The sequence below is a fragment of the Aulonocara stuartgranti genome, assembly GCF_965226115.1.
Source record: "Aulonocara stuartgranti genome assembly, chromosome: 3".
Classification (NCBI taxonomy): domain Eukaryota; kingdom Metazoa; phylum Chordata; class Actinopteri; order Cichliformes; family Cichlidae; genus Aulonocara; species Aulonocara stuartgranti.
The window spans coordinates 36,394,523-36,409,681 of record NC_138941.1 but is presented as its reverse complement, the minus strand read 5'-3'; the positions used below and the strand labels follow the sequence as shown (position 1 = coordinate 36,409,681).

The window sequence follows — 15,159 nt, the reverse complement described above, 5'->3', positions numbered from 1 at the left end:
AGCTTCAAGCTTTCCTACTTTACCTGATCATTGTTTGTCTGCTTCCTGTGGAAAGCTGAGCCAGTCTGTATTAGGAGAGAGAGCGTACTATTTGAACACTATAACATTTTTTGCAAGTCTATCCTAAACTTTGGTTTCCAGTTACAAAAGAGAGCAGACCACTGATGAAACCCCCACTCAGACATCATGTGGCATTTCTGCAGAAATGGAAAAAGAATGACTCGCCACTGAATCTCACTGTTGCAAATGGCTCCTGATTGCTGTTGATAGATTGCTTGCATTCGTTTTCATTGGGGTTTCTGAGAGGACTGTGCAATCCAGGCCGTTCCTCGTGGAGGTACAGTGGGCTCTCTGGTGATGGTTTCCTGGCCCAGAGTAGGGACAGCCGTATCGATTTTGTCCCCCTCTTCAATCCATTATCAAGCCGCTATCAAGACAGCCAGGAAGCCTGTGGTTATCTGATTTCTCATCTTATAAGCAGATTGGAAAACAGCTACCAAACTTTGCAATTATAATGGGGTGGTCTCTGTATCAGTGTGCTCCCTCATGATGCTTTACTTTTAATTTTATATACACACGGAGAAACACACACAGACACACACACCTGCTACTTCTGTTCCGGTATTGTTGATTGCAGTGCAAAGCAGTAAGTGACTCCTATATGCCTGCAGCCTGGTGTCTTAATTACACTCCTAAGTCTGATAATTACTTTATAATGACTTTGCTTTCCCTTTGCTCTCTTTGTAGTTATATTATTCTGACGTGGCACTTTTCATAGCTTGGAGTAATTCCCCGGAGTGTAACCAAAACAGAAATCAAAAGTCTCCCTGAGTTTTTCTGGGTTTCTAAACAGTAGCTGCAGGTCTTTCTTAGAAAGCCATTTGGATTTGGGTTGGTACAGGGTGTGGTAGTTACCACAGGATTCAAATCCAACCTGAGGCTGTTCTGTGTGGAGTTTGTATTTTTTCCCAGGGTTTTCTCTGGGTACTCTGGCTTCCTTCCACATCCTGAAGATTGTTTTTAGGTAAATTATTGAGTCATAATTGACCGAATGATTGTCTGTCTATGTAATAACCCTGAGACAGGCAACCTGTCCAGTTTGTACCCTGTCTCTTGCTCTGACAGAGGCTCCAACGCTCCATCCAGAGAACTGAAACGGATGAACAGAAGAAAATGGATCATTTTTCTCTGCAACAATTTCCAGCTCTTCCTACAGGATCTCAAGGCACACTCTCCGGCAAATTCTTGGTCTAATGAAAAGCAAGCCATCCAAACCAGAAACTGAACCTCTTCAGCTGGTTCAGTCTGACAGAGATGCAGAGGTTCTAATCCAAGATTTCTCCAGATCAGCTCATCATGGTATCAGTAAAGGCTGAGCCCAGCCGCCCTAGAGACAAAACGTAATTCAGCTGCTTATACTCACACCCTTATTCCACTTACTAGTTACTAACATGGTGTTTTGAAAAGGAAATTAGATCTGCAACAAGAAAACTGCCACTGAACACCACTGTGTAATTTTTAACAAGAATAGGTGGACTCATCTATGGGAGCAGACCCAGACAGCAGCCACAGGTTTACAGACAGGCAGGTGAGCAAGCTTTCCTTTCTGACAAGCTGAGAGTGATCCAGTGGAGATGAGGAATGGGAAACAGGTGTGGCAGCCATCCTAGGGTCGGGCTCTAGGAGGAGGAATGGTTTCCAGGCTACAGCGGCTGAGTAAGCGAGAAGGCTAGCCTGTCAAGATAAGGACAAACTGTTGTTAATGAAGAAATTGTACAGCTGCTGACTGAACACCTACAGCCACAAATAAAATTTTCATATAACTATCTGTGTAGGACCACATGTTTAATAATGAGTGAGCTTTAGAGCTGCTGTTAGTCTTTAGTTGTTCCACCCAGGGCGCTTCTGGCAATGTCTCCTCAAATAATGCTGAGGAAAAATGAAAATTGCCCAAACTAGTTATTTAATCATATGTGCTAGCATCCTATGATGTATTCGTTAGAACTTTTATTGTCATTGTACAGTTTCTTGAAAAGCGAAATTAGGTAGCAAGACCACAAAGGTGCAAAAGTAAAGAAATTAATATACAACAAAGAAAAGCAATAAGTAAACTATATATATGGTGTATGAGTCACAGAAACATTGTGGGGGTGAAAGGGCTCTGGTCATTTAGGATGGGTATGGTAATTGCACATCTGCCAGAATATTGCACAGAGAATGGCAGCAACATAGTCAATAGCAGCGACAGAGTGAAAAGAAGTCTGTTCACACTCTTAATTTGCATTAAGAGTTCAAACAGCCCACCAAAAGAAACTGTTTTTTTTTAGTCTATTGGTTTTGCACCTGATGGATCTGAACCGTTTTCCACAGGGCAGGATTTTGAAGAGGTGCTGGTTAGGATGGAGCTGGTCTTTTATAATCGCCCTGGTTAACAGGGCCTTCCAAAACATCACTAGTTTGAGCCTGGGGGAAGACAGAGACCCAGCCTCAGGGCATCAGCACACTGTATAAATGGGAGGGTTGGAACTGGAAACTCACCCACCGTCAAATCTGTGCTAAATCAACATGTGGATCCACTCCGGACACCCCCTGGGGAAATAAGGTAGCAAGCAGAAGCACTACCTTCTGCTACTACATACTGCAGCTTTGGAAAAACTCCCACACAAATAAATGTCTTATCTTATGAGCTTTGAAATATTACCAGTAAAACATATCATCATTTGCAGATCCACAACCTAGCAGTTGATACTCGTCTCCACTGGTATGGTTTCCTTTTACTGTGTCTCTCGCTGCTCATCAGCTCTGCGAGTCTGCAGTGACACCTCATCAAAGTGGAATATGTCCGAGGCTTTACTGTGGCTACTGTAAGCCAGCCCGTTATCTTCAGTGAACAGGCTATTTCAATGGCACTCTTTGAAACCCTGCATCCAAATCTATTTGTTCCAATTATTCAAGAGTGTTAATTGCTGAAAGAGGTCCCATCTTTTTTCTTTCTTTTTTTTGCGTAGGTCCATGTGCAAAATCTGTTTGAGGAGGCCTGCTGTGACAACTCCCACTCATCCTCTTGTTCAAGTGAAGAGAAAACGGAGACACGTGGAGAGATTTCAGCACCAGGCTACTCTAAATAATGTTCCTGTGATTGTGTTTCATCAATGTGCTACTGTATTTTACACTTTACCTCCATTATGCCCCCTCGTTTCCAGCTACAGACACAGTTAATATCAGGTTTTCTATATAGTATTCTCAGCCATGCACCAAAGACATAAAAGGGGCCTGCAGTTCTTAAAAGAGCATGTTAAATGTCGATCTGTCTTGCCATTAACTTGCCCATTATGTCCAGCTGTGATGACAGATAATCGTGCACCGCTACAGTATGCCGTCTCTCACTGAGACACCAAAAGTAAAATCAAAGTAACACTGAAGCAACAGCATGAGTAAATCTGCTTAACCTCGAGCACCAATATTTTTATAAATGTGTTAATACCGCCTTAAACAGCCGATTCACTGTCAGAGGAAAGCCATTCATCTTGTTCCACTGATTCACACACAGTAGTGCATAAACAGGAGAGAAGTGACTTCTAATGTTGCGCAGTGAGTTTATGTCAGTAGGATCGTTTAGATGATGGATGGACAGCATGGATATATTTTTAAATGTAATTTAAATAACAGAGAAGTTCCTGTAAGTAAACAAAATAGTAAAAATAAGGAATTTTACGTGAATTAGCAGTCTGAGAAATATGAAGCCAGAATTTTCTGTTATTTTACACATAATATGCTGACAGATTTCCTTCTTTCATTACAGCAACTTCATCATAGAAAAACTGAAATGTACTGTTGAAACTGCACTTGCAATAGCTCAGGGATTAAATGTGTAGTTATGCTAGTTTACACTGACAGAGAGGCGAGTTTCAGTCATCCGGCCCACTGAAGACCAATGTGGGTTGTAAGTGATCCATGATGTAAAATGAGCTTGACATCCCCTCCTTAAACTGACGCAGCTGATCTAACATTTTCGGAAACGAAATGATTTGCTTTCATGCAAGTGAATCCAAATTAATCCAATGCATCAGCCTGCTTTAATAAACGGAAAAGTCCTCCAAATATCAGCCAATAAATTAAGCTGACAAAACATTAGGTTTTTCAAAGTAAGGTCAAATATCTACACTCGCAAAATGATTACACTAGTTTAGCATAAACACTGGAAGCAGTGAGGGAAAAAGTACTTTGCCTGTCTGAAAGTTTAAAAAAAATAAATAAATAAATGCCTTCCAGCACATCCGGAGGCTCAGAAACAAGCACCTTTTGTTCAGTAATTCCATATAAAAACCAAACTGCAAAGGTGCCAAGTTAGAAATTTCAGTTTATATTGATTTCTTTTTTTCTTTTTTTTGAAGCAGGGTATTTTGTGTATGGGAGCAGTTACTTGCTCGGGTAAATTACATTTGTTGTAGGTGTGAGAGAAACATTTTTATATGGATTTTCTGAAGTCTTTCTGAATCTCTCCAGCTCACGCTTTTCCAACAGAAATATTGATGATTCTGCAGTGGTTGGATGTATAACTAATGGGCGAGAGTAGGATTGAATGATTTTGTGGAGTGAAGTGGTCTGGAAGGGAGAGTTATCGGCCTCTGAATGTGAAAAAGGTCAGAGAGATGGTGAGGATCTCTATATTTACCTGAAGGTACCTGAACGTCTACATCGATCACAGGCCGAACTGGAAGACAAATCCTGAGTCCTTTCAGTGTGTGCCATAAGATGTTGTGAGTGCTGTGCACTTTGCTGTGGTCTGCTGAGGGAGCACCATTAGAGTTGATCACACCAACAGACTGACTAGACTGATCAGGAAGGCTGGCGCTGTGATACTGAAGCTGTGGTGGAGAGGAGTTCACTGATCAAGCTGTTGTCCATCACAGACCACCTGACCACCCTCTGCACCACCTATTGGGCAGGCAGCGGAGCACCTTCTTTAACAGACTCGTTCAGGCCCACTGCCACAAGGACAGCTCCAGAAATACAATTTATCTGTATTACAATTTTTATGCAATTTATCTTTTTTCAAAATTATGGGATAAAAAAAATTATTTCTCACTTCTCATTTTTAACCACTCCACTATCCCAGCATCCACCTGCAGCCTCCAGGAAGGATATTTATTCATTACTCCCCAAGTCTATATATAACATCTTAGACAGCAAACTTTAACTGTATTCAGCTGTGGATCAATCTGCAGATCAACCACTTGAAATGCCAGTTGTCAGACTGTTTTAACTTTATTGTAACTCTTGGCCAAAAAGCAAATTTGTATTTTTCTTTTCCAAATTCCAAACTATTATTTTCAATAGATGGGAAAAATGTCTGTAGATTAACTCCAGATTTTGAAAATATAGTGATTAAGAAAGTGTGTGAGACGATGACATAGTTTAATTTTTGGAAGTCTCAGGAGAGCAAAACAGCTACAGCATCAAATGAGATGAATGAACCTGTTGTGCAATTAAAAACACAGTAGTGCAAAAGACATTATCAGTAATTGAAGCTTCCCTCTTGGATTAGAAGTGTCATCTTAACATCGTCAGCTGGACAGTATCTGCACACAAGTCACCTTCACTGGCTAAACAAAGATAATCTTACAAACATTTTGCTGAGCAATGGTTGTCTTTTTTTCTCCTTCCAGTCCACTCAACTGAAACCTTGTGACTCATTTCTAAAATACCAAGTTTTTCTGAAAGTGTGATGAGTGTCTCATCTGCCTTGAAGGTTTAATCAAAGGTCATGCTTCTGCTTCACACAAATGTGCCGGGATCCCCTTCAGATTACTGAAAGCCCAGCAGGAAAGAAACACCCCTGCTAAAGGTAACAGTATTTTCTCAACTTTTTAACCCCATCTGCAACATTAGTAATCTTTGATAACAGTTCATTATCAGCTGAGCAGAGAGACGTCTGAATGCAACTGGGGCTTTGCCTCAACAAAGCAGAGACTATAAAACCAAATACTATGCAGAGATATTTTAAACATTAAAGCCTGCAAAGGTCCACAAGATCTGCCTGGAAAGACAGATGACAGAGTGTTTACTGAGAGAGCGCCAGACGTAATGCCAGACATAATGTAACTCAACAACAAGGCCTCTGCTCTGATCTCACTCCTGATGGTGCTGTATACCATTTTCATTCACCTCATCATATGTGATGTTTACAAAGATCAGACAGACCTACTAAAGCTGACACATTTCACAGGGTCAAGGCCTTTAAGCTCAATAGGGCACTAAGTGCTGCATGCCCTATTTTGCAGCATAAAGATATCATCACTTCCCATTTAATATACTTGAGATTCTTTCCATAAATAGAAGAAAAGTAATCCAAACTAAATCACAATACAGTGAAAATATTCATTTTGGCAGCACGTCAGACAAAAGTGATGAGAATATTCTGGGTATGGGTGTATTTGTTGGGAATAATGACGAGGGGAAAAAAAACAGAAATTAGAGAATGACGCGAAAATAAAATCTATGTTTATGCACCGTATTAGACTTTCAGCTTTTTAATTTACTATTTAAAAATACATGTTTTCCTTGGACTCGACTGCTAATTCTCGCCCCCAGCTGCTGTGAAAACACTTTACAGTGACTGTTTACTTTAATGGTGGGAAGCAGCTGAATTGAAGAAAATACATCCCAAGTAGTGTCAAAAAGCAAAACAAGCAAAACCGCAGGATGAAGTACCAAGAAGGTAATAGACGTCGCTCACAATCATCATCATTTTTCAGATTTCCTTTTCCCATTCTTTTTGAATACGTGATAACTTTTCAAAAAATCAGCAAGCCATTTAAAAGATCGTTTGTATCCTGCTGGGATGAGTCACACTGTGTCACACAGCTGTGACTGCGATAATTAGTCTGCATGTAAAAGCTAATTTTCTGACACATTTCTATCATCCAGGCAAACACAGAGAGATTTCAACTGATTAACGATAAGCTGAAGACAAGTGAGAATAAAGGGAATGTTTGCTGGTTTAAAAAAACAGGAGAGAGGAGGGGTTTTTTAATTTATAAAGTAAAAAAGTATCTACAGCGTCCTTTTTCTGCAAACATGCCAGCAGCAACATTATGGTGAAAGCCTTTACAAGTACGGCCTTACTTTGGGCATGTAAATCTCTCCACATATCCAACCAATCTCACACAGAGAATGTTACTTAAGCTGCTTTAGTTTGCTTATATTATTTCTGCTTAATCTGCAAGCCACTGTGCAACCCACCTCTTCTATTTCATGCTGTGTCTGACTTGCTCAGTCTCATATTTATTGTTACTGATGTCTGCTGTAGGCTCCTGGTAGGTTGCCAAACAGGTCCACAACAACAAAGATATAATCACTGCTTCCTCTTTTCTTCACCACCAAGCTGATTGTTTGTATCTATTTCATCCAATCTCTTAGATCCTCTTCTGTGTCACCAGCCCTCTCCATGTCCTCCTTCACTAAATCCACGAACCTCCTCTTTGGTCTTCTGCCTGGTAGCTCCACCATCCTTTGTCTGTCCATCCTCTGCACATGCCCAAACCATCTCAGCCTTGCCTCTCTAACTTTGTCTCCAAAATGCATATAAATTATGCATATGGAAATTATTTTCTTTGGCTAAAGTGGTGCTGGCTTCAGAGAAAAAATGAGCTTTTGTGCTAAAGTGGTGCCACTAAGCTGATTATTGTTTTTGTCAACCATTTGACCAATTTTGTTGTCTTTGCCTCATAGGGAACAGCCATAAAATGAGCATCGATTTATAAGCTGAAATGTTTGGCTGAATGCTCATTGCTCATATGACAGAGAAATAACAGGCCTCCATTTGGTTCGTTACATAACTCACACCCAAACAAAGCTTACTACAGCATCGCAGCTCAGCTGAATGTGCCAAGGAGAGGTCACAAATTGACTGACTTTGCTAAAGCTTTGGCTAATTTTTTACACATAGTAAAATGTAGCAGCTGCTAGTCCATTCCACGCACCTCTCCTGCAGCGATATCACAAAGTTTTGAAGCTCAAGGTAGTGTTAGGCAAACAATATTTGGGACCTTAATCATCAGTCCTAAAGCTATAAATGAGTGAGTCATGCCCAAAAACTTAGAAGTCCAGCCTGCAGCTGCATAGCTGATGATATGTGAGATTGAGAATTGAAAGATCGAATTTGTTCACATCTTAATGTGTTTTATGTTGGGGTGATTAGACCCAGCAGAGAACATTAAGCCTGCAAACAATACTGTCACTATCTTCTTTTCAGTCAAATCCACCTTTTTAACAACTGGCTATAAGAAAGTTTGTTGCAGAAACTTCAGTGGAGCTGTATTATTTATGGGCCCACTGTTACGCAAAGTGTGACCCCTGAAATGAACACTCGGCACCCAGCACACTGAGAAATATTCAGGGTGAGTGAATGAACACATTAAAGAGCTACTGTACCAGCGCTGATGCACAGTTTGGCGTGTATGTGTGTGTCAGTGTGTTTTTTCAGCCTTCAAAAATAAGATCCTGCAGAGATAATGATGATGTTTGTATTCCTAGCTGTCTATAAATCACCATGCTTAATGCCTGGAAGACTCTTATTAAGCTATAATGTGATTATTGCAAATTATAATACACTCTTATCAGCATATGAGCACATTTTGAAAGTGAGCACAAAGAAGGCAATAATGAAAGCGTCAGGCGATAGAGCAGCTGCAGTGCAATGAGAATGAAGGCTGCATAAGGAGAAAAAAAAACAAAATTAGGCATTTCCTCCTGAGATGCCTTGTGGGCAGTGACTGCAAGAGGCTCTTTATGTGTTTGTGTGAGACATTAGGGGTCATAATCGAGTTGGGCTGAACAAGGCCAATGACCAGGCCCAATGACCAGAGCAAAAAGGTCAGTGGCTCGAGTTTATTGGGTTGGCGTTTGGAAATGCTACCAAACCCTGCAGGCTTTGACCATTGCAACAAATCACTTCCGACAGATAAACCGATCAGCTGCTATTTGTGGATGCATAACATTTACTTAGATGCTCTGAGGTTGTTGGATCAAGCATCAGTGCATCATGAGTTAAGAGACTGTAGCTCATTGCTTAGCGGACTCAACACTTCTGCCATGTATTACTTTCGGGTTTTGCCAAACTGTCTCATTGAGACATAGCCTCACCTTTGTGAACTGTTTAATATGATGTAAAATATTCTCTTTGGATGACTTTATTTCAATCCCACGTACAGCAAGGCAAGGTCAGTTAAGCTAAAAGTCAATACATTTCAGTGTCTTTTGTGCTCTGCCAAATAAAAGCTGATGAAAATATGTGGTACAGAAAAAAGAAATCGATTTAAACGAGAAGAAAGAAGTATGTGAATAACTGTATCATGTAGTCAGATTAATATATTGAGTTAGTTGGAAATTGTTTGGATGCTTACGAAACATTGGTTACATACTGTAACCCTAGTTCTTTGACAAATACAGACTGAGCTGTGGGGGCTCAAAACTTTTTGAACTATAGCTAAATTCCTCTGAGATTACAGTGTGTAACCAATGTTTTATTTGACAACAATACCGTCTATGAGCTGCTGGGATGAGGGCATAGCTGGAGGTGGTGCTCCCCTATAGTGGTGGTTTGCCCTCTAAGGAGACTTGTTTTTCCTTTGCTTAGTTATCCAACTTTTCTCATTGCCTCTGGCATGCTGCTCTTTGTTGGGTGACATAGATGGTAGATTAGGCCAAGAGATGGCTGGAGGCTGGTGCTGTGGAGTGGTGTTGGGCTGCCAGAGGATGCTGTAAGGGAGATAGTAGTAGGATACACCAGGATGGGATATCGGAGGGTTTCTTCTTAAAATGACCACCTTCTGGTTTTCCATGCTGAGATATAGCTGTCTTTGAGAGATCGGACCTCCTCAAGCCTTCTGTGCTTCATGTTCCACTTATAGACGAGGCTTTAAATAGTGGTGGAGGGATAAAAGCATATCAGCAGTGAGTACAGGATCTTTAGTCCTTAAATTGTTTTTTAAAAAACTGATTTTATTTGTTATTTTCTGCTCCTCCACTGCTAAATTCATCCACTTATGCAAAGTCAGGTCATGGTGGCTTCAGGCTATGCAGTGTATTCCAGACATCCTTTTCCCCACCGCAAAGCTTTTCTCTTCCTCCTGTGGGATCCCGAGGCGCTCCCAGGCCAGACAAGATCATCTCTTTAGCTAGAGATCTGTAGAGATACTGTAAGTTTTTAACCATCGTTTCCTCCCAGTTGGACAGACTTTCCTCCCAGAGGGAAGCATCGTAATCAGATGTCTGAAACACATTAACTTTCTCCAAGCTCTCACCACATGTCTACACTCTCCACTTCTATCTATTCCTCCAGTGCAAAATATTCCATTTTATTCACCAGCAAGATATTAACCTTGTCTGTCAACGTTGACAAAGATTTTGACAAAGAAAGGAGAAACTCCAGCGAGGTTCATCACCAAGAACATTAGCTTTTCACACATACTCATTTGATTCGTGGTTATGAGAAAAATATTGATCAATGCAGCTTCAAGTTACACAGTGCTGCTACAGATTCATTAAGGTGTCGCATTGTAGCTTTTTTTTTTTTTACCCCTATGATGTAGAAAATTTCCTAATCAATGTTTGCAGTAATCCACTGACTTTTCCAGCCATATTAGCCACTGCAGAGAGTGGACTCTTTAAGGCTTTATGTTCCTGAAGAATCATCATTGCACAATAATTTGTTGTTTGGCCTTTAAGTGCTGTCGTATGAACATAATAGCTTTGCATGGTTTCTGCGTAATTTATTACATTTAGGTTTTATGTGTCCTATGAAAACAGCAACATCAATGATAAAGTATCACAAAGCAGAGGGAGAAAAATGACCTTACATTAATAAATAAACAGACGGAGTTGTTTGAATTTGTTTTCTGACAAGTATAAGAATGGTGACGCAAATTAGACTAATTATTTATTCAGTAGATGTAATTTAGTTAGAGGCGGAGAAACAGATTTCAGATAAATGAACAGGCACAAGGAACACAGCTGAATGATCCTGGATTTTAATACATAGCCTTTGTCTGTATTTAACACACTGTAGCCCATGTAAATCTAAAAACAGTGGCATTTACAGTTATTGCAAATATTCTGGAGTGAAGACCACATTAATTTACTTCCTGGGCACAGCCATCGGTCATAGTAAATGGCCTGTATTTGTATAGCACTTTACTAGTCCCTAAGGACCCCAAAGCGCTTCACACCCATTCACACACCGGTGATGGTAAGCTACATTGCAGCCACAGCCAGCCTGGGGCGCACTGACAGAGGTGAGGCTGCCGGACACTGGTGCCACCGGACACTGGCGGCACCAGGCCCTCTGCCCACCGCCAGTAGGCAACAGGTGAAGTGTCTTGCCCAAGGACACAATGACCGAGACTGTCCAAGCCGGGGGCTCGAACCAGCAACCTTCCGATTACAAGGCGAACTCCCAACTCTTGAGCCACAATCGCCCCAGGAAAAAGAAAGTAAACCCTCTTTCAGTTTAAGGCTTTAAGTAACAAAACATATGAAAAAAATATGTGCTCCTCTGATGCTTCATAGGGATTGAGAGCTTAAGTACAAGTCAGGTGCTATCAAATAGACTTGATTAACTGATCAGTACTTCTATAGCTCTACTCCATTCAATGTTCTGTTCAGTTTGAATGATATAGCCTTTATATATCCTCCTTAAAACAAACTGGGGTTCTTTTGCTTGCTAGGCAAATGTGTAAACCACTACACTACAGAGCCACTACATTTGAAGCTGGCTGCATGTGTAAAAATGGACGTTTTAGGTCAAACCTGGCTTCTGACTAATGGTTTTGAGTCAGTGAACTGTAGTGAACTCCGAGTAAATATTTCCTGACGTTTTCTTAAAGTAAGTTGAAAAGTAATTTTTTGAATTCCTTTGTCAAGTTTTCAGTCTAGTCTTAAGTGCCACTCAAGATTTTCCAGTCCTAAGTTGAGTCTCAAGTCTAGGATAAAAGATGACTTTCGGGGCATGTCAAACAAGTCTAAAGATCTTAGAGGAAAAATATGCAGCCTTTTCTCAGTAGAATGTCATTTGGACATTTTGCTCCTTTTTCTTTTTTTATAGACAATTTGAAACCTTTTGGCTTGACAATGGGTTTAAAGTCCGGGATAGATGAGGAATACAGATTGTCAGGATAAAGAACTTTATTCTTGCTTCATTTTATTCTAGATGGCTGCAGCTCCTGTAATTCCAAAACTACTTCACTGTTCACCTGGCCTCTGTACAACAACACATAAAAGAGCACAAAAGCCTTGCAGCCTACTAGTTCACCTTTTATACGATTTGTAAGTACGACTATTTCATGTTTTAAACTGTGTTTTTGTTCTTTACTTGCTCCCAGGAACATTTAACACCATCATGGTGTTAAATGTTCCTGGGAGGCCATAGGAATAGTTGCTTAGAACAGTATCTAAGCAACACATTAAGTTAATGGGAAGACAATTCTATTTAGATCTACCCGTGGCTTAATGTTGAGGCAGTGATATAGATAAGCCCAGCTGAACATTTTCTTCCAGCTTTCCTTCCAGGTTTTGGCTGCTGCAAATGTGTTGCTTTTAGCCCGTTTTAAACGTCTGCTTCCTAACTTGCCCACGTGTGTGATTAAGCATCCAGTGGCAGCACAGCCCCTTTTTATATGAACTCATTCCTAGACTCAGAAAATCAGGGTGGACTTACCAAGGTTTAAACCACTGTGGTGTGACCACGTAAAGAAGTCAAGTGTTTAACAGCACATGAAGTCATGTAAGGCATTCATGGCCTCATGTGGTGTAAATACTAGTTTTGATTTTCCTCAGGTCAACACCTACACATAATATTGCAAGGGAAATCTTCAGGTAGAGAAGTCTCAAGTAATTTAAGCCTGCAAATCCTCATTTTTTATGACTTAAGTGAGTCCCAGGTCTCCAGCTCTTGCAGACAGATGGTAGTCCTGAATTAGGCCTGTGGTGTATGTCGCTGTTGGTAGGCACAGCGGGAGAGATTAAAACCGCTTTTCCTTCTTTGAAAGCAGGTCCTGCAATTACAAGCTGTCTGTGGATTTGCATAGTTCATTAAACTGTTGCCACTAGTTTCTCAATGACATTAACATTAATTTATTTATATCAATATTTGTCCACAGAGGCGGTCCATTATGCTTTATGAATTTAACAGCTCTCTCCATTTAAATTTATTAAGGTAAATGAGTTTTCATGAAACACTTCACTGCACCATATGGTTCCGTTCCAGTTCAGTGACATTAATGTCCAGGGTGCAAGTCTGTGACAAGTCACTGTTAATCATTTTTCACTAAGAGTTGGTGGATAAGATACGACTACCTTAAAAATACGTGGAGCGGGAACAATCCCCATTGATAATCTCTCTGTAAGGGAGCTTTTAATTTGAAATTTGTAAAGGCTGATGTGCAGCTTAGATTGAGAATAATGGGCAACTGTATGGGAACTTTCTCTCCCAGAGCTCCTGCAACGGCAAGCAGCTCACAGATCCTTTCCTGGATAGATGGACTGGAGACAATTAGTGTATGCTCCCACACTGGACCTGTGGCTCAGTCCATGCATACACTGCATTTCAGGCACAAATGAAGTTTGGCATCCATTAGAGCATTGCCACTTTGAAACTCAGATTAATCAATATCTGGTCTCGGTAAGACAGTTTCTTAAAATTAAACGTTTAATAACCTTACCCTTGCTGACTACATTACATTCTGTCAATTAGTTGGACACACCATAGAAGAATGGACAGACTGCTTTGAGCTGATAGGAAAAGATCCCTAACTCAAATAACCACTTGTTAAAATCAAGAGCATCTCTGAATGCACAACATGTTGAGCCTTTAAGCAGATGGGCTAATGCAGAAGACGACAATTCACAGGGGTTCACCAAAAATGTCCAACAGAAGATTTAAAAAAAAAATGTCTGGTCTGATCAGTCTTGATTTCTGCTGCAAGATTTGGATTGCATAGAGTCAGACGAACATAAAACCATGGATCTATCCTGTCTTGTTTCAACAGTTTAGACAGGTGGTTGTGAAACGAGGTGGGGGATATAGTATCTTTTCTGACCATAGCCATCTGATTGTGACCACAGTGTAACCATCTACCGCTAGCTACTTCCAGCAGGATAACACACCATGTCAGAAAGCTCAGATCATCTCAAACTGGTTCTTGAAGGTGACAATGAGCTCCCTTTGGAATGTGATGGAACGGGAAAATCACATCATGGATGTGCAGCCTACAAATCTGCAGCATCTGTGTGATGGTATCATGTCAACATGGACAAAAATCTCTGAGGAATGTTTCCAGCACCTTGTTGAATCTGTGCAATGAAGAATGAAGGCAGTTCTGACAGCAAACAGGAGGTCAACAGTCCTGGCAATGTGTAACTAATGAAGTAACCAGTGACTGTATATTACTTGTGTTACATTAGATTACTGTGTTATGCTAGCTTTCAGGACAATAACTTACCTAACTATCATTAGTTTAAAAAAAAAAAAAAATCAACCTTTGAACAGCTTACTGGATCCCGTGTTTAAATGTGAACACCACATTAGATATTGTGTAAACCAACACAACCACCTCACTATGATTTTCTCACAGGTGTTCTTTATATGTTGATATCCTCTGTGCAACAAGGGGACAAATATCTGCTGCGAGCAAAGGATTTTCATGGTAAGCTACCTCGCACAGCAGAAAGTGGAAATACACTCACACACACCAAGAAATATATGATGTTCTGAGCACCTCTGCTACACCCAGCAGAATGTGCAGCACCATATTAAATCATATGATGCAACTGACATGATGAGGTCACACAGGCAGTCTCCATTATCATCCATGCTGTCTGTCTTTGGCTGATATTCCTGCATCAGATCAATAAAGGCACCTTTGCAGTTTTGTTTTGTTTTTTCAATTATTTAATGACTGACTTCAAATCTGGGCAAAGACTACTAAGGGTTTTAAGTCAAATTTGTACATGGAGGAGTGTTTTGTAATCACTTCACATTATTGAAACTCTGTCCATCAATGCAGTGTGACATATAATACCATATATTAATTTGTGCATGTTCACGTTTTCTGCACATAAAGCTGGACATTTATGCTCAATGTATTATCAATGTAATAC

The 15,159-nt window shown here is 40.4% G+C and overlaps 1 protein-coding gene across 2 annotated transcripts in view; it reads right to left on the bottom strand.

The window, feature by feature from the left end:
* Positions 1–1,696: 1,696 nt before the first annotated feature.
* LOC309703937 (protein Dok-7-like) overlaps positions 1,697–15,159 on the bottom strand; it is a 73,020-nt gene continuing 59,557 nt past the window's right edge. The window contains exon 13 of one of the 2 annotated variants that reach the window (XM_082528848.1): positions 1,697–1,734. Coding sequence is in view for 1 of the 2 variants with exons in the window: in XM_082528850.1 (XP_082384976.1) it covers positions 1,730–1,734 (5 nt within the window). In the remaining variant the exon portion in view is untranslated. The remainder of the gene's footprint in view (positions 1,735–15,159) is intronic. The other variant, XM_082528850.1, reaches the window with a different exon arrangement.